Source organism: Stylophora pistillata, chromosome 14 (assembly GCF_964205215.1).
Source record: "Stylophora pistillata chromosome 14, jaStyPist1.2, whole genome shotgun sequence".
NCBI lineage: Eukaryota > Metazoa > Cnidaria > Anthozoa > Scleractinia > Pocilloporidae > Stylophora > Stylophora pistillata.
The window spans coordinates 18681050-18699878 of NC_142532.1; the positions used below are offsets into that span (position 1 = coordinate 18681050).

Here is an 18829-nt window from a genome sequence, read left to right on the forward strand (position 1 = left end):
AGAGAACTTTTCTCGTAGCTACATAGCCTTATCTTATCAATAAGGATATCTGAAGATCCTGAGCCCAGTCGCGAGTCTGCATAAGTTTGGAATGATTCTCTAGTCCCTGAGACTAAGTAAAACACGGAATAGTCTATACTGCTTTCATGAAATACTTCTAAAAAAAAAAAAAAAAAAAATACGCGAATGTAAACCGTCAGAACCGTGTTTACATCGTCTCATTTAAACAGCACATCAAGTAAACCCATTAACTCTCATTGGTGATTGATATGTAACTGTTCCCTATTGCATACATACATAATCCTCAGTAAAAACAGGTAATGAGAATTCTCAGACTTATCAGATTGTCGCACAAAGCTGAATATTGTCGTCATTTCAAGATAATTTTTTCTCTAGTCTACCACACTACAGAAGAATTGACATGTTTGGTAAATATTTTATTTACGGACAGTCCACAGAGAAGCAATGTACAGATAGATCCCGTTAAAAATCAAGATCAACTGTCTAGGAGAATTAAAGAGTACATCGCTAGAGGTCACTATACAGTCGCCGTTAGATGCCTTCATTTCTTGCTTAAGTTTCCAGACATCAATGAACATCTACATGTACCTATGGTAATGAGGTGAAACACGAACAGCTGAATTTTTCCGGCTACATTTGTTTCGCGTGGGCCAGTCTACATTTTCCTGTCACTTTTTTTTTTGTTCTTCATCCACACTAAAGCTTTGTTTTCATTCATTAAAAATCCCAATTTACTACTGGTTAATGGGCTTCGGAGTGCAAGTCTTGTACCCAGATCTCCCATGGCCAGTCACACAAGGGAAATCTGGGTACTGCATGAGGTGTACGCTTCAGATATGACGAGAATTTCGTGCTAATGCTTCACGTTTCCTTAATTTACTTCATAGTGGGGAACGCTGTTGTTGCCTTTAGGGTTTCGGCATCTTCGTCTCTCCAGAGACTTGTGATTGTCTTCACTTCCAAGTAGAAGTTGATGCCCTGAAGATAAATTGAAAAGAAAAGTCGATGTTTCATAAAACCAAATGGTACCAGTCTCCCCTCAGCACGCTGGTACAATTCACCAAACGAAGAAGATTGAAATCACAACCCTAACAGACCAAGCACACAGAAGTCTTTGAAAGACCCTTTCCCTTTCTATGAAATTTGTTCTTAAACAAAGTAGCAAAATTGAAGTATTTTGTCTTATACGGGATCGGCAGCTCCCAAACTTTCCTTGAGTCCCCCCCCCCCCCCCTTCCCAACACACACACCCTTTATTGCATTGCCGGACGTTTAAGGCATTGATACAAACCTGCTTTCCGTAGAAATGCGCATCTCCTAGGAAAGAACCACGTGATCCAGTGAAAGAGAACATGGGCAGAGGGACTGGGATGGGAACGTTGACACCGATCTATAAAGAAAAAGTAAGATAATTTTTTTAAACTGACGCGTTCTATCCGACGCAAAACTCTTCAGGCGTTTCCACAATTCACAGAGTGATCCAGAATATGTGATTGGTCTATAAACCTCGCCACACCCTCTCAACCAATGAAATTCACTCTTAAATCGCGACTTGGTCACCCCGTTTTCCTGCGCTTTAGGCAATTTCGTTGTTTTAACTCTCAGTTCTGATTTGCTTCTTGCGTTTTTTTGCCCTTGTTCTGATTTTGCAACACTCAGTAGAAATGCACTTTACTGCTGTTTGATAACGCTGACTCACTTGTCCGACATCCACTTTGTGCTGGTATTTTCGCGCCACTGATCCAGAGTTTGTGAAGATGGCGGTTCCATTGCCGTACGGATTACTGTTCACAATGTCGATGGCCTTGAATAGAACAAACAAAATTCTGTTGATTAACCCATAATATTCATTATTTACCCCTTTGACAGCCAAAAAGGAGTTTCTCCTGACAGAGCTGAATAATGAAATGCTACGTCAGAGGGTATGCGGTAAACAAAGCGGGCTCAAGTGTCCTAGGTCTAAAGTTTAGCGAAATTAGCGGAAAATAATAAGGGCTGACTTTTAAAACCGAGGAACTCTGTTTTCGTCGAAGGCACTTTCCTATTTCCAGAGTTTTTAAGGAGAAAATTAGTTTTTGAAATTTTTTAGGGGGTGTACTAAGAAAAGCGGCAAGGAAAACAACGCCTCGAAGCAACAGATTAGGAAATCAACCATGCGAACAACTCAAAATCCGTGTTTCCGCACCAAAACCTAGCGCGTGCGTATACGTTATTCAGCTCCGTCGTTTCTCCTCACATTTGATACATTTTCTAGCAGAAAGGTGATGAGAAGAAGGACAGTTATCAACTAAAAGATGTTCCTTGATTTTACAATGCAATTCTCAGAGCTAAGATTACGAGAAATGTATGACAAACAATGCGGATAATCGATATTCTGATTTTGGTAATAAAAGGGGCCCAGGCCTCCTGATCCGAAGGACGCCAACTGCTGTGCCACCGAGTCATCTGGTAGAAGTGAAAGCGAAATTTAAAGCATTGAAACTTAAACATTACGTCATCCAGAGTGTCCACATTCATAGTGATAAGAACAGGTCCAAAGATCTCTTCCTTGTAACACGTCATTTCCGGCTACAGTAACGAAAGAAACAAAGGTTAATCACGAGCAGTGAGGATAATGATTTGAACTGACCTCGTTCCAAGGCTCTCTCTTCTTTTCACCTCCTAGAACGAGGGGGAGGGGAGAAGGGACTAGGTTGGCATTAAGAATAACTCACCTGTTACACTTGTGGAAGAAGAGACTAGCATCAAGTATTGATAAACTTAGAAGCGATGTAAAGCGCGGGAAAGATGCAAAATAGCACCATTTACTGAGGAGTACGCGTCTGATGAAAAACTCGGGAAAGTTTCGATTTATGCAAGGCGCGGAAAAATGTCACACCCAAGAGCGTGTTTGCTCTTAGTGACTAAATCATGACGCACAACTTATCATTTCCCTTGTTTTGTTGTTGTCAAATCACTTTCGGGCTAAATAAGCGTAGAACTATGACAAAAGCTGGGGATCATCATAGAAAATCAATATTTACTTACTGTGACATTAGAAACGATTGTAGGAGCAATAAAATTTCCTTTCTCAAAACCTTTCACCACAACGTCACGACCATCAAGTTCAACCTATCAAAAGATAAAATATTCAGTCAGTTCAATAGAATGATTACTACTTTAAGACAAATTCCTTTGAATTCCGTTTTCTGACTTCTATGAGAGAAATTGGAAAATGATGGCACACTTATGAACTATAGTCGGGACAAAACGGCAAGTGTGATTTGAAAGCTTTTCCCCTGTATAATTATTTTTGTCTGCTATCTGATTATCAAATACTCTAAAAAAAAGTATAAATTAGCCCAATAAAGGCTTTTGAACAAAGAAATAAAGAAAACTGTAACCTTGGATTAGCGCTAATCGGCCTTCGAAAAAGTAGGCCCAACTCTTAACTTTTCCGCCTGAGGATGGAATAGTTACGCATGCCGGATTAGCTAAATTCCAGTTTCTTAAGCCTGACAAAAAAACTCGAGCTTTTACAGTTTCACATCTATGAACATGTGACTTATTACAATTTCCCTGATGAGACAACTTTGTCTAAGAACTCCACGGGACGCATTCGGAAATATTCGGATCGTTTTCGGATAGCATCTACACGTACCCTCCCTACAGAGAATACATGTGTTGTAAAGTATTTAGTCAGTTTATAATTAGTTAGTGTTGCGAACTACTAAAATAAGGAATGTTTTGACTGAGTGTTTGGGATTGTTTAGGCCTGTTAGGTTATCCTGAAGTTCTTACGCGAGTCTTGTGAGCCTTGGTTTGTTATGTGCTGCACGACCACACATTAATTAGTAATGTGTCCTGGACCGTTGTGATAGAGCTTAAATCGAGTACGATGATCGTCATCGCTATTCGTGTTTAGGTTTGTCCTTGACCTTGCTTAGAATCCTTAACGGAAGGTTTTGTTTAGGTTTTGTTTAGGTTTTGTTTTTCGAAGATTGGTTGTTATTAAGTACTTTGTTGTTCATTTCAAAGTCTTGTGAGGTTGTTTTGGTTAGCATTCTAAAAATATGTGAACTCCGCCGAGGGCAGTTGTCGCGATAGCCCAAACACGTTTACCGATAGGGTATTTAAGAGCGTGTACTTAGAGCTGAACTGATTTGTGGAGAGTAGAGAGCAGAGTTGGGAAGAATTTAAACAGGGTGCAGAAATGCAGAGTGAGAGTTACGTCGTTGAAGTGAGTGTTTAGCAGCACAAGTCAGCGAGAAGTATTCAGTGAGAATCAAAATATGGCAGTCTGAGAGATTAACCAGAATTACACCGAATGAAGTAAACTCGAATGTGAGCAGAATTGTGTACTAGAAAACCGAGTAATTAAAAAAAGAAAAACAAAGGTCGGTTCGAGAGTCTTATGACTTTTCGCCGAGCGTGGTCTGCTCGATAGCTAGTTCCCCTCCCCCCCCCCCCCCCCTCCACCCCGATATTCAATAACGGAACCCATGATCGGGTGCCATACTAATTATCCTGGTACTATCCGACGAAAGGAGTCCACATTTTGACTCCGGCGAAAAGGGCACGTAAAAACATCATGCAGGTGTAGGTTGGTATAGCAAGACGTTATAAGTGGGCATCAGTTTCGCTTCCCTGAGTAGCACACTACCTCTACGAAATTCCAGTCGGCAAACTTCGCTAGAGACAAATTCGCACAGTACCTTTGCACCTTCTTCAACACCAGACTGCACCAGATTACAGATTCGTTCTTTTGATGCTGGTGAAATGACAGGTCCTAGATCTGCACCTGGCTGATGACCTATCGAAATGAGACGAAAAAGACATGACGTTGCGCTGTAGCTCAGAGAACACGTAACGCAATATAAAATCACGTAACGTAATGTAAAGTAACGTCACAGAGTAACGTCACGTACCACACAACATAAAGGCCCTGCCAAACCACAGGCGGCCCAAGCTCTCTTTGAAAACCACACAAGGAACACAATTTGCATATCGATTTATAAGGATTTCTAAGGGATTTTCTACAAGATAGCCATAGAGATAGTTAAAAGTGAAAATATTAAATAAAAATGGCTTACCTTATTCCATACATGCGTTGTTTGCTCCTGGTGTCGTTATTTTACCGATTTTACTTTATTTAAGCGTTTTTTTTTTAATCCTGGTTTTCTCTTCTTAATGCAGAGAAAACCAGGATAAAAAAAAACCGATTAAAGCAAGTGAAATCGGTAAAATAATGACACCAGGAGAAAGCAATACACGTATGGAATAAGGTAAGCCATTTTTATTTAATATTTTCACTTTTAACTATCTCTCTGGATATCTTGTAGAAAATCCCATACAAATCCTTATAAATCGATATGCAAATTGTCTTCCTTGTGTGGTTCTCAAAGAGAGCTTGGGCTGCCTGTGGCCAGACGATAAATGTTGGACGATCCAACATGTTGGATGAACCAACATTTTATCGTTTGGCCACCGTGTTTGATGACCACTCAACACGTAACTTAAAACGTTACTTAACTGAAGATGCTGCAGAACTTACCACATAAAATGCGACGGAAGAATCCTTAAGATCAAAAATAGAAAATGTACTGTGCTGTGCTTTATACAAAGCCGAAAGGTACACTTTTCAATATTTTGTTAGAAGAAGGTTCTTTCTGGACACATTACCTTCGTTCACCTGGAGTTGCTTGGCCTTAGCTACAAGATCAGGGATCCAATCTTTACTTTCGCCAACAAATATCGCAGTTGTAAGAGCCATGCATCTCTGGCCAGCGGCACCAAATGCTGCTCCAACCAGCTAAAGTATTATCAAAAGATAGTTTTGGTTGCACTTAACTAGAAATGTTTCAATTTGTAGTTCTTAGCAAGATGATGATATTGGAAAGCTAAGTCAGTGGTGCAATTTTCAACTAAGGGTTGATAATGGTCTGATTTCACCACAGGCGTCCCAAGCTCAAGTCTCGAGCAAAAGCGAAGGATTATTTCATGAAAGCGTCACGCATTTTGTGACGCGGTGTTAAGTTACGCGAGCAACCGTTGAGAATTTGAATGCGTTATAAGGAATAGTATGGGGAACAAAATATGGTCCATTTAAAACAATTCGTCTGATAACAGGAAAAACAGTAATGGCAATGCAAGCCCAAAACGACGGAAATCGCCAAAAACACAACGGACACAAGGAATGAGTAAGTTTTATTAATCAAACGTGTAAAATGTTCATATTTCAGAATATTTAGTGTTTTAAATGGACCATATTTTGTTCCTCATACTATTCCATATAACGCATTCAAATTCTCAACGGTTGCTCGCGTAACTTAACACCGCGTCACACAACGCGTGACGCTTTCATGAAATAATCCTTCGCTTTTGCTCGAGACGTGAGCTTGGGACGCCCGTGATTTCACTGGTTTTCTGACTCTTATCTATGATTGGTCGAGAATTTGCATGTCACCTTTTAAACAAATCAGAAGTAGGACTAACGCCGATCGCGACTTCGCCACTCGCGTTTCCCACGCTTCCGGTAGTTTGAGTTTTCATTGGCTCCTTGTGTTATATCCTCTATACTGATTGGCCGTTGTAAAAACTCACTCGAAAAGCACTCTTAAGAAACACTACAAACCTGGTTGATTGTGTTCTCCTTGTTAGCATCGGGCATAATCACACCATGGTTCTTAGCTCCCTTTGAAAAAAGAACGATAAACAATCGTTGCTACTTGAAAATTATCTGGGTCAACATCAAAACAGGGAGAAAGTGAGGCCGGGTCAGAGGCATGTTTCTCAACGGAAATGTTTTTGGTTTTGTGACTTTTTCTTTAATCTTTGTAGGGACAGGGGAGGTTCCCCAGGCGTCCTAGCTTTATCGTTTCCGTCTTTGCAGTTGCTTTCGCAAAAAGAAACGCTTACAGAATAAAAACCTCCAGCCTTTTTTCCCCATTTTTTCCATCAATGAGGAAGCAGTAAAAAACATATTTGATTACCATATTTGATTGCACTCTCTTTCCATACTTGGAACCAGTCTCGTATATGTATTTTCCCTGACAAGAAATAAAATATTCGTCAGAGACAAAGTTGCATTTTTAAAAGAGTGGAGTTTTTAAGAGTTGATTTTCAATAAAATTATATACTTACAGCTGTGTCAGAGCCAACGAAGGAAATTGCGCGGATGTCTGGGTGCTCACAGATGAACCTCACAGCTACAGAAAAACCAAACAGTTAAAAGTTAAATTCTTCAGTTGACATGTTTTTTTTTGGCAAAGTTCTTCCTTTTATCAGTACTACTTGCACGTGCACCAAAAACTCCTCGGTTATCCCTAATCTTTCAATTTTCAGCGGTAATTGACACGGATATTCTCCACAAAAAACTGATACATTATCCACCCCACAAGTGATGAGTAAATACAAGTTTATCAGCTAGAAGGATGTGTGACCAATTTCTCTTGATAAATTTACAAGAAAATGTCTAACAGGCAGTCTTGAAAACAAACAAACAAACAATCAAAAGACAGAATAAGAAGCCCTGAATGAATAAAAAAATATATCATTACGATCAACAGTTCCGTGAATGACATTAACACAGCCTTCAGGGACACCAGCTTCTTGTGCCAACTTCATTATAAACATAGTTGAACCAGGGTTTCTCTCCGATGGTTTGAGAATCATAGTGTTACCGCAAACCAGAGCCATAGGGAACATCTACAAACAAATTTAAGGAAAATATTATCATAACTTGACGTTCCCTTAAGCAGGCCTCTAAGTTGCACGGTTATAATAATAACACCTTTATTTAGACACGATAATGTTTTTTTTTAAAGCTGAACAGCTTGTGGGGTCGTGTGTAAATGCAAATAAACTCTAAATTAAATAAATTCAAATGATGATGGTTTTTGAGGAGAGGGGAAAACCGGAGTACCCGGAGAAAAACCTCTCAGAGCAGAGTAGAGAACCAACAAACTGAATCCACTTATGACGCCTGGTTCGGGAATCGAACCCGGGACACAGTGGTGGAAGGCGAGCGCTCTCACCACTCACGGCCACTGTCTCTGTGGCTAAGTGGTAGAGCATCACAGTGTTGAATCCAAAGGTCTGAGGTTTGATTCCTCATGGGGACTAAGAATTTTTTGTCCCATGCTTGTGAAAAGATGAAAAAACATCTTTTTCTAAAAATATCTGTTACTCTACTTTTGGAAGGTATATCTAATGAAAAAAATGCATTTTAAAAACAAGAATTTGGCTTACCCATAATGGAACCATTGCTGGAAAGTTAAACCTGAAAAAAGAGCACAGGCTTTGTTAAACTTTTTGAATGGCTATTATCCAGCCTTAAAAATATTTAATAAAGTAAAAGTGAAGATAAATTGGATTTTAGGAGCAGCAGCACCACTAAGAAAGTCTCTGTCTTTGGAAATTGAAGCATTGCTTTTTGTGGAAAGAGGAAAACTGGAGGACTTGGAGAAAAACCCTTTGAGTATGGATGAGAACCAAAAGGAAACATAATATGTCTCCCATATAACATTACATACCACACTTTTTTTCATTGTAAAATAAATTTAAAGGAGCACTCTGATGAAACCGCCCTATAATTTGAAAACCCGAAAAATTCAGTTATTTCATTGTAATGTGAATTTTTAGTGATTAATAAAACCTTTTCAATAATAATTTTAGTTGAAAGTCAATTCTTGGGCGAGAAATTACGATTTGAAAACCGTTCCGCCATTAATTTTCCTAATCAGTTTGCAGGCTCAAGAAGACTGGCGCGAGTTTGGAGATTACTCATTTGACGCGCCATGCTCGTGGCTAATTTTCAAAAACAGTATTTTGATCATCTATATTGCTTTTTATAACACTAAGACTAGGTCTATTTCACTAAATTTCACGGGGTTTCCATATAAATATAAAAGTGTGTTGAGTAATCTATGTCACAATGGGAGGGACCGTGACTTAGATTACTCATTTGACGTGCCGTGATCGTCGCTAATTTTCAAAACCAGTATTTTGATCGTATATATTGCTTTTTATAACACTAATACTAAGACTATTTCACGAAATTTCAAGAGGTTTCCGTATAAATATAAAAGTGTGTTCAGTAATCTACATCACAATGGGAGTGACCGCTGACCGAAGATAAGTTGGCTGTGATTACCAAAATTAATGGTGGAACGGTTTTCAAATCGTAATTTCTCGCCCTAGAATTGACTTTCAACTAAAATTATTATTGAAAAGGCTTTATTAATCACTAAAAATTCATATTATAACGAAATAACTGAATTTTTCGGGTTTTCAAATTATAGGGCGGTTTCATCAGAGTGCTCCATTAAAAATCCCTAAAATCTTAGGGGAATGACTTGTAATCCAAAGAGCTGTAGCCTGACTGAATTTTCTAATTCTATTTAACAATTAGTTAAGAGTTTGAGATTTCTGTTAAGTGATAATTAATAAGGGTGTCAGCCCAAACTTATTAATGCATATAGAATGCTAGTAAATTCATATTAATAATTAATAGATTGACCGGTATGACATGGGTGAGAAGGAATCTTCACAAAATTTCACATAAGCAATATTTCATTCCTTTACTGCAATAGCAATAAAAAAATGTCACATACGGTGTGATTCCTGCACAGACTCCAAGTGGAACTCTATAAGAATATGTGTCCATGTCTTTGGTGATCTGGGACACAGTTTCTCCCATCTGCAGAGTTGTAACTGAGCAGGCATGTTCCACAACCTCTGAAATGGCAAAAAAAAAACAAAAAAAAAAATTACAACCATTTGATCTATTTTTCAAACTGCTTTGTGCTTGATTTCATCTATGACTGTCATATAACACTTTCCATCTTCTGTTATTGTTAATGATAGGCCCTGGCCTCTCCCACATGTTCCACCCCTGTAAATCCCTCTCTTTACAGACTGCTCACACTGTGAGCACTGAGGCCTTCCCACCTTCCTTTTCCCAACAGGATACATTAGGAATGTGAGGCAGTGGTTCCTCCTTACTGAGTGAGACAAATACCCTAACTATCTCCACTTTGTCTTTTTGATCCTACACTCAAGCACACAGACAAGTCACTCTCATAGGCTAGACAAAATGATTTAAGACCCATCTCAAGTTAAAGGAAATAAAGCTAAGGGAGACGGCAAAACAATAACAAACTCACGTAATCCTCTTTGCACACTTCCCAAAGCATCTGCTGTGGTTTTTCCAGTGTCCATGGTGATGATGTCAGCAATTTCATTCTGTTACAAAGGAATTATAAGTAAACAATAACCCTTTAAATCCCAAAAGTGATAAAGATGCAAATTTGTCCTCATCTTGCATTTGTAGTTGTATTTTATGAATATTTATACAGGGTAGCCCAGTTCAGCTAATTTAAATGGGGCCCTGTCGCACCCACCCATCCCACCCCAGGGGAGGACATCCACCACACAGTAATCTAGTGCATGGGAAATTAACGTCTCCTACCCCTAACCCTGCAGGAGAAGGGGCCTATGGTTTATTCGTCCTTATCCAAGAAGACTAGAATATCTATCCATTTCTTGATATTATAAAGGCAGCAAATTCTGCTCAGTTATTTTAAGACCATGCTGGGGCTTGAACCCTCGACCTCCTGCACAACACAATCCAGCACTCTAACCAATTGAGCTAACCGGGGGGCAGTTATTTGTAGGCTATGAAGCACAGTTGGATAACATTTAGTTCTTGCTAACCAGGCAGGAGGTCTGTATGGGAGAATCTTGACCAAGGTCGCCAGTACAGACCAAACGCAGTGAGGTCTGTACCAGCGACCGAGGAGATTACAGTATTGAGAATATTCTTACTGACCAGGAGGACCAAAGCCCCCAGTCTCTGTAGCATGAAAAGGCTTGGAGTATTTCTTCTTTGAATTGGCTGGATGTTATGCCAGTAAATAAATAAATTGGGATTTAGCAGTGGTTGTCCTTGTCCAATGTTACAAGGTTGAATAGGAATTTATAGTGTTTGCTCTTGTCCACTGTTAGTGGGTCAAATTGGAGTTTAGAATGTTGGTTCTTGTAAAGGAAAGAAAACTGGGAGACCCAAAGAAAAACCCTCTCAGTAAGGGCAAGGACTGACAATAAACTTGACCCACTAGTCCATTGCAGGAAGCCCCTCCAGCATTTTGTCAGGTTTGCCTGGTTGTTCAGCAGTACTAAATTATACCCCCCCCTCCCCCAGTGGAGACAGGGACTATGAGAGTTAACCCTTTGACTCCCATGATCTAATTGCTAATTCTCCCCTCTGGCTGGCTGCTACACATTTCCTTGTAAATTAATGATGAGATTTTGGTGTTAGATCAAGATAACTTCTACCTGATAAGTTTGAGTATTCTCATTAGCTGTTCCCTGGATAATGTATGGTTATTGTAGTTAGAATATACCTGTTCATTATTTCTGGGAGTTAAATGGTTAAATGTCATGCTAGAACCTAAACTCAGACTTCACATGCCAGAGTTACGCAAACTACTGTACTAAGCTGCTGCAATTCCATATCAACATTGTTTCCTAACAGAGAGTGAGGAGGAGTGAAAGAGATATTGCCTTAAGAAACAAGAAGCTTCTAGATTTTAGGAAAAGATGGGAACCATTATCATAAGGATTTTTGTTGTGACACTGCATGGAGGAAATATGTGGATGGCTCATTGAAAATCTGCATTCTCTGTTTTCATTATCAGCTAACTTGTGCTTCAAAATCTAATTGAAGTATTACACTGTGTCTGTGATGTGCTGTGCTGTCTACCTCTCTAGAATATATATTTTCAGTTAAGTATTAATTGTAATAGGGGTTGCATTTTGAATAACGTAAGCATTGTTAGTATTGTAATTACTGTAAGTGATTTACGTAGTATTTATTTTTAGTAATGTACTGTTGTATGTAGTTAATAATAATAATAATAAAATTTAAAAATAAATAAGTAAACAAAAAACATTGTTTCCTACCATGTGTTTTTTCACAAGGTGCTGAAGGTTGAACATGACTTGTTGTCGCGACAGAATGGACTGGTCTGCCCAGGCTGGGAAAGCTGCCTTTGCCGCAGCCACAGCAGACTCCATTTCATCTAATGTTGTCTCAGGAGCTCGGGAGATGACATCATTTGTAGCCTTGGGAAAAAACAAAAAACACTCTCAAGACCAAAATGTAAGAGAGCTATGTCATGATATTGACCCATCTTCTGTGATATATGCAAAATTTGTTGTTGAAGTAAAGGAGAAAGGGCTTTATTAAGACTTTAATATTCTCACCATTATTCACGCCACTTTTCTAACCCTGCTTTACCCTGTCTGTGGAGGCATGGTGGCCTCATGGTTAATGCGCTCGACTCCAGATCAAGTGGTCCGGGTTCGAGCCCCAGCCGGGACAATGTGTTGTGTTCTTAGGCAAGACACTTTACTCTCACAGTGCCTCTCTTCACCCAGGTGTTTAAATGGGTACCGGCAATTTAATGCTGGGGGTAACCCTGTGATGGACTAGCATCCCATCCAGGGGAGAGTAGAAATACTCCTAGTCGCTTCATGCTACAGAAACCGGAGTTAAGCACCTGCCTAATGGGCCACTAGGCTCGTAAACAAACTTTACTACTTACTTCACTTTACCCTGTCTGACATTTTTGCAAAGTTTCATTGATGACAAAAAGATGACTTAAAAGATGGTGACAGAGATCTTTTCTGAAAACCTTAGCCATCAAAACTTGAGAAAAATCTTTAGGGTTTCATTCCAACAAGGTGAACCATTGATGATCCTTGAGAAACAACAAGAATTCATGGACCAAAGACTCCTTTCCCATTCAAGAGAAGAAAACTATAACACTAAACATAAGAGAATGATCAGTAAGTTTGCCTCAAGTCTAAAAACAGGCCCTTACTGGATTATGAATGTCGATCCATCTGTCAGTCTTTGACTCCACAAACTCACCATTGATAAATAGCTTTGTGTTTGACTATGATAAAAGCAGAAAAAACCTTTAATTCTAAAATTTCCCAACTATAGCACAGTATTAATAATATCTTGCTGATATGGCCCAAGTGCTTGGAAGGCTACATACAGTAGAAGTTTCATCATTGGTATTGTTGTTGTTGTTGCCCACTGAAAAGGTTTCCTCTTCCTGAGGATATATCAAATCCATCTTAAGGTCATGAACCCATTAGATGGCATATCACGAGAGTTTCAATGAAAGCTAGTTACCTGGGGTCTAACACAGCCTACAGGCCCTTTCACTGATGTCTGTTTAGCCTGCAAACGGGTTCTCGTGTTTGAATTTTGCACCAATAGAACAGCTCCTTTTTACACAATCAGGAGCGGCTTATGAAAAAAGTTCTTGAACCCTTATATCATCCTTTTGTTGAGAAACTGTTCCCAAAGACTGTAGGAGGTAATACCAACAAGGACCCACCTTATAAATATTTGTAAAAAGGATGGAACAGTATATTTTTTATAAAATAATGGTCTCAAAATACTGAAGCAAAAGATCTGAGTATACTTACACCATCTCCATAAAACCTCTTGCATGCTGCTGCCAAAGGAGCTGTCTATGAAATCAAAAGAAAAATTCCAAAACAAATTTTATATTATACCTATTGAGATTTACACTGCGAAGTACTGTCATTCATGTCTCTAATTGGACAAATGATTTCAAGGCTGTGCTTTAAGAACATTTTCAGGTAGCCCAAAGGGTTCCCAACTATTCCAGCTAGGGTGCCCAGCCCTTCAAGTTGGTCACCCCCCAATTAATTAATTTCTCAATTAATTAATTAAGCAATTAATAATTTACAATTAATTCATAATTGATTTATTTCATGTATTAATCAATTAATATTTAATCAAACCATAAATTTCAATAATTCAAGCTGTTTAGAAAGCGTTTAACTTTTGGTGTTGCTGTTTACCATGTGCAGGGCTCGAATTTAATTTTTGGAGCACTAACCCTTTTTTACTAACCAAATTATAAAGTTTGGTATCCAAGCTCACAAGTTACAATATCTCAAATATTCAACATTTTGATAATAATGACTAGGACAAATTAAAGAGTTTACCATGATTAGTCAAGAACAGTACATCTACAGCACATTCTCCAAAAAGAGTTTAAATTGTTGATTTAACAACTTGAGTATTCTTCTGAGAGTCAGGTCTACGTGCTCTTTGTCCCAAGTCCACCAATGTTCAAATATGTTAGAAAATTTTACTAACCATGTCGGGTTAGTTGGACACATTTTTAGTAACCAAACATTGAAAATTACTAACCATCGGTTAACGGGTTACCATTAATTTCAAGCCCTGGTGTGTAATACACTGTCAGATAACTTCTGGCTCCTTTTCGGCACAAACAAGTTTGACTCCCAGTCAATGGTTCCATCCCCTTAATATTTTTTCACAGTGTTAACAATCTTGAAGATCACTATTCTACAGCTTGAGTCACTGTGAAGCACGCCAATTTTATGTAAAGCAAAATGCCAAATGACCGAAATAAAATACTTCCCGCATTACAAAAATTTCCATAGAAATTTCCTTGTTCGTCCATTTTTCATAAAAGTGAGGGGCAATATGAAAAAGCTGTACATATTGAAACTGAGTAAATGTGGAGAGCTGAAATTTTCAGAAAGTCAACGAAAAATTGACTGGATATTTACCGGTACAATTAAAAATAGAGTTTCTTGTCTGACCATGAGAACCATCAGGAAAGGTAACATGTACTAAATCGTGGCACTTTGAGAGTGAAACGTTTTAATTTTTTCCAACACTTACAGGAAAGCTGTGGGATTGTGGAATAGCTACATTCTAAATCTTTCTCTGAAAATTAAAATTTCTACACCGCATGACAGAGTGTGTTACCATTTTAAGCGGTGAGCTTGCGTTATTTTTCAAAGTGGCAATTGTGTTTCTCTGGATATTTTAAAACCGCTTAGAACTTTCATTCGAAAGCACCAAACTAAACAAGTCTAAATATGAAATAGTTACAAGCTCAGTTCTCGCTAAATCTTCCTAAAAAGTAATAGCAAGTCGCTTATCACAGCGATCGATAAACACCTACAAACAAAGCTGGCTTGCTGGAGATTTGCATATAGAAAGAATCTTGGTTTGAAATAAAGATAAACGCACTACACTTTTTAAATCCATCGAAACACTGAAATAAATCAGACACTGATCATCTTAAGGAAAATCAAGGTGTTAAACGCATATTTTTGCAAGTATCCATGCGGTTTATCAAGTGTGAAATAACAGGAACTATTGTTTCAATAATTATTTTTTGGGTTCATGCGAAATCATGTGGAATGAAATGTGGTAGTTACTTCAAAATCTTCGAATGTGAACAATTCGACTACGTGTCGCACAAAAGAATATTTTTTCTGCTAGTAATGCTCATAAATCAACCAAATAAAAATGTAGCAGTCAATTGCCACATTTACCATAGAAGCGAATGCTGCACAAGAGGCCAAGTGCCCGGCTGGGCAACCGGAATACTTTTTCAGTCACCCTGGATCAAATGTTAGTCCCCTGAGGTGACTGGGCGCCACTAGAGCACAGCCTTGGATTTATTTCCACATTCGTCTGCTTCCAATCTTTGAAATGTGTCAGTCAGTAAAGGCTGGTTTTCATTAGCGACGGAGTCAGAGTCGGAGTCGTAGTCAGAGTCATAAGAGCACTTATGACCTATTGAAAATCGAAAAACAGAGTCGTAAGCGGAGTCATAAGCTCAACGGAATCGGAGTCAGAAGAATCAGAACGTTCCCATTTTCTTCCTATTCCGCTTATGACTCCGTCGCTTATGATCTAGTGAAAACTGGACCTCAGTATATATAAAAGAAAAAACATTATAACATAGAAAGTGCTGATCATGAATGATCTTAATATTCACTTGATGCGATGCATTAAAAAACTCACTTGTTCACTGCGTTCCTTTGTTGGTTTTTTTTTAATGCATTGCATCTTGTGAATAAAACTTGTCTGTGCACACTGTCCATGGAGAATCTCTGCATTTCTTTCCATTATTATACTGCCAGTACTACTGGCCCGTCTTGTCTGTTCTGTTTCGCTATGCGAGCCAATTTGGTGTTGATATTCTCAAGGGTTTCCTCGGATAATCTTACCACACATATTATTCTGGAACAGCAGGCAGAATTCGAACGCCAGCCACCTTTGATTTATAGTTAGCAATGCATAACAGAATAACAAAGAGCACGTTCTGTTCAGGAAATGACTCTTGGGTTCTGTCAATAAATAATCTATGTCTACTGTATTTCGTAGCTAAAATAGATTCTGATGCTCGTTAAGCCTTCTCTACTGGAAAATTCTCGTTAAAAAGTAAGCAATTCTTTTGGCTAATGCAGGGTCTTTGTTTTCGTAGTATGAAAATAAAGACCCTAGATCTTCATTTTTCTAGTACAAAAATGAAGACCCTAATTTATTAAAAGCAGAAAATCCTTTGAAAGTGCAATTGTAGATGTACCCTGAGCACTAGTAATTGTTCGCATATGGTTTTTTAATTGTTCTTTCTGCAGCCATCACTGCTTTCGGCTTTTGGATTTGTTTTTCTATGCAATGAGTCCAAGTTTGGAACAGACATCCCTGTCAAAGGAGCGATCGGAATATTTTAGGGCCTCACCAAGGTTAAGCAGGCTTTATTCGGGCTTTTAATAAAGGGTTTTCATTTTCGTACTACAAAAACGAAGACCCTGCATTTGCCAAAAGAATTGCTTACTTTTTAATGAGAATTTTCCAGCAGAGAAACACCAAATTGGCTCGCATAGCAAAACAGAACAGACAAGATGGGCCAGTAGTACTGGCAGTATAATAATGGGAAGAAATGCGTGAAGTGTACTGTATTATATTACTAAGCCTTATTGCTTTTTAATGTGTGTTTTAACTAGTCTTGTAATTTCTACAGTGTTCTGTTTACAGGGTCTTCGTTTTCGTAGTACGAAAATGAAGACAGGGGGTCCTCGTTTTCGTACTATGAAAACGAAGACCGGGTCTTAGGTCTTAGACCTTCATTTTCAAGGGTCTTCGTTTTTGTAACACCCCCATGTACAGATGTAACAACGGCCATTCCAGGCTCCTTACCAGTTTGCCAGAGTGACTAAGACACAATATTTCTTTTTCCAGTATCAAATACAATATCAAAGAAGCAACCGATGCCATTAAGGAAAAATATAATACAATTAGGGGATTATGATTTGACCCAACACCAATTTCTCAGAAGGACCCTTGTAAGATATATAAGGTAGACAATAAGGAGGATTCCTAAAAAGATCAGGCTAAAAAGACCATCTCTTAAAAGAAAAAAAAAAAAAATCAAAGTGTATCATTATAATTGGCAAATAATCAACCATTCCTTTTGTTTTCAGCACGTGTGTTTGTGGAGTGGAGGATGTACCATTTCTGCGATCTGAGGCAAGTGAATCCATAGTGCACTTATCAATTAAAATCTCGACCCCCCCCCCCCCCCCCCACCTTCCACCAAGGTGGGAGAATGTGGATTTTTATGGTATTTGAAGGCACGGTTCGCCTGTGGGGGTGGAGGATTTCTCAGGATTTGCTTTACACATTCATCGAGGTAGGGGAGAGGTGGGGATTGGACTCATGCCTAGTCTTATCACGGTAATTTCTTCATGTGGTCACTGGAGTTGCTTGCTGGATTTCGATGAGCTGCATTTTGCAGTTTTGTTTAGGCATCCTGGATTTGAAAGGTAAGTTTCATGATTATTTTTCTTTTTATTTCATCATTTAGATTAATCCTTTAGGATTTTGCCTTGAGCTTTCATGGTTCATTGGCTGGAAAATGTTATTGTTTTTTAATCAAAGCTTCTCACACAATGCAGATACACGCTCTTCCACTTCTAGAGTTTACTAAAACGACGTGGTTTCTTAAGTGCTAGATTTCCTCATTCTTTAGGATCCAAAATATAAAATAAAATTATAGCTAGGTGATTTCACGTTGTTGTTTTGCAAAGGACGGCTAAGAAATGTACAAAGTTTTAAAACACACGTGCTGGGCTATTGTTCTCCCCATTAGATCTATTGTTTTTCCACGTTCTCGTTGCCGTCGCCGTCGTGGTTTGCCTAAGTTCCCTATTGCTAGAGTCCCAGACGGGAAATTGTCACCCGAGATCATCAGCAAATGCAAACGCATTTTATTTTGTCGATATGTGTAGACCAAGACATTGTTCGTAACCAGTGTTTGAACGAGAGGCTAATTGCTCTTCTGAACATGTGATTCTTCCCATAACAAAGCTAATTAAACTTAAGGGTACAAATGTAGATAAGTTTAGCACCATGCCCCTAAAGAAATTTTGTAACGCATTATAAACAAATTTTTTACACTGACCAATGCCATCATAATGTTTCCGAAGACGGTACTCTAGGAAAAAAGCAGTTAAATCTTGCTTAAGCTTATCCCTACCTTTTTACCACCACAAAGTAGGCGTGAAAAAGACGACGCAGATCGAAGCATTTTCGATGAAAATAGTTGTGAAATTCCGTGTCTGTTAAGATCGAACGCGGTTAAGGACGGGGGCTAGATATTCAGGGGCTTATGTAGCTTTGGAAGGAGGGTCTGGGGGCAGCGACCATTAGAGCTCGTGAAGGGTCCCAGGAGAGCCCTCACCATATTTGGAAAAATTCCTGAAGGCGTAAGTACTGGGGATGACTGTGTTTTCTCAGGGCGGAGAAGTTGAATTTTCTTTCGTCTTTGTTGATTGTTTCCTTAGTTTTTTTGCCTGTTTGTTTGGTTTACCTGCATCATTTTAGAAGTTAATCGAAAGAAATAGAAGAATGGAATCACCAAGTCCAGGTTTGTGGTGTTATTGTGTT

General features: G+C 38.8%; 2 protein-coding genes across 2 annotated transcripts in view; one reads left to right on the plus strand and one right to left on the minus strand.

Moving 5' to 3' along the window:
* Positions 1-416: 416 nt before the first annotated feature.
* LOC111325702 (methylmalonate-semialdehyde/malonate-semialdehyde dehydrogenase [acylating], mitochondrial) lies at positions 417-18575 on the minus strand. Its single transcript, XM_022929565.2, has 18 exons — positions 18420-18575; positions 13507-13551; positions 12888-12962; positions 11965-12126; positions 10167-10245; positions 9615-9738; positions 8251-8281; positions 7560-7707; positions 7144-7208; positions 6993-7049; positions 6635-6694; positions 5683-5812; positions 4716-4813; positions 3049-3132; positions 2515-2589; positions 1721-1825; positions 1313-1411; positions 417-999 (listed from the first exon to the last, which is right to left on the minus strand). Exons 1-18 carry the CDS (start codon positions 18468-18470, stop codon positions 898-900), a joined length of 1590 nt encoding a protein of 529 aa, XP_022785300.1. The 5' UTR covers positions 18471-18575; the 3' UTR covers positions 417-897.
* Positions 17596-18829, plus strand: part of LOC111325703 (protein lin-52 homolog) — a 5606-nt gene continuing 4372 nt past the window's right edge. Inside the window, exons 1-2 of the mRNA XM_022929567.2 lie at positions 17596-17706; positions 18727-18809. Of these exons, the coding sequence (XP_022785302.1) occupies positions 18791-18809 (19 nt within the window). The 5' untranslated portion in view covers positions 17596-17706; positions 18727-18790. The remainder of the gene's footprint in view (positions 17707-18726; positions 18810-18829) is intronic.

Coding starts and splice junctions, on each gene's coding strand:
- LOC111325702 (XM_022929565.2), bottom strand. CDS start 18,470: ATGCTTCGATCTGCGTCGTCTTTTTCACGCCTACTTTGTGGTGGTAAA. Junction 2,590..3,048: donor CAATCGTTTCTAATGTCACA/GTAAGTAAATAT, acceptor TCGTTACTGTAG/CCGGAAATGACGTGTTACAA. Junction 1,412..1,720: donor ACAAAGTGGATGTCGGACAA/GTGAGTCAGCGT, acceptor TTTTCTTTATAG/ATCGGTGTCAACGTTCCCAT.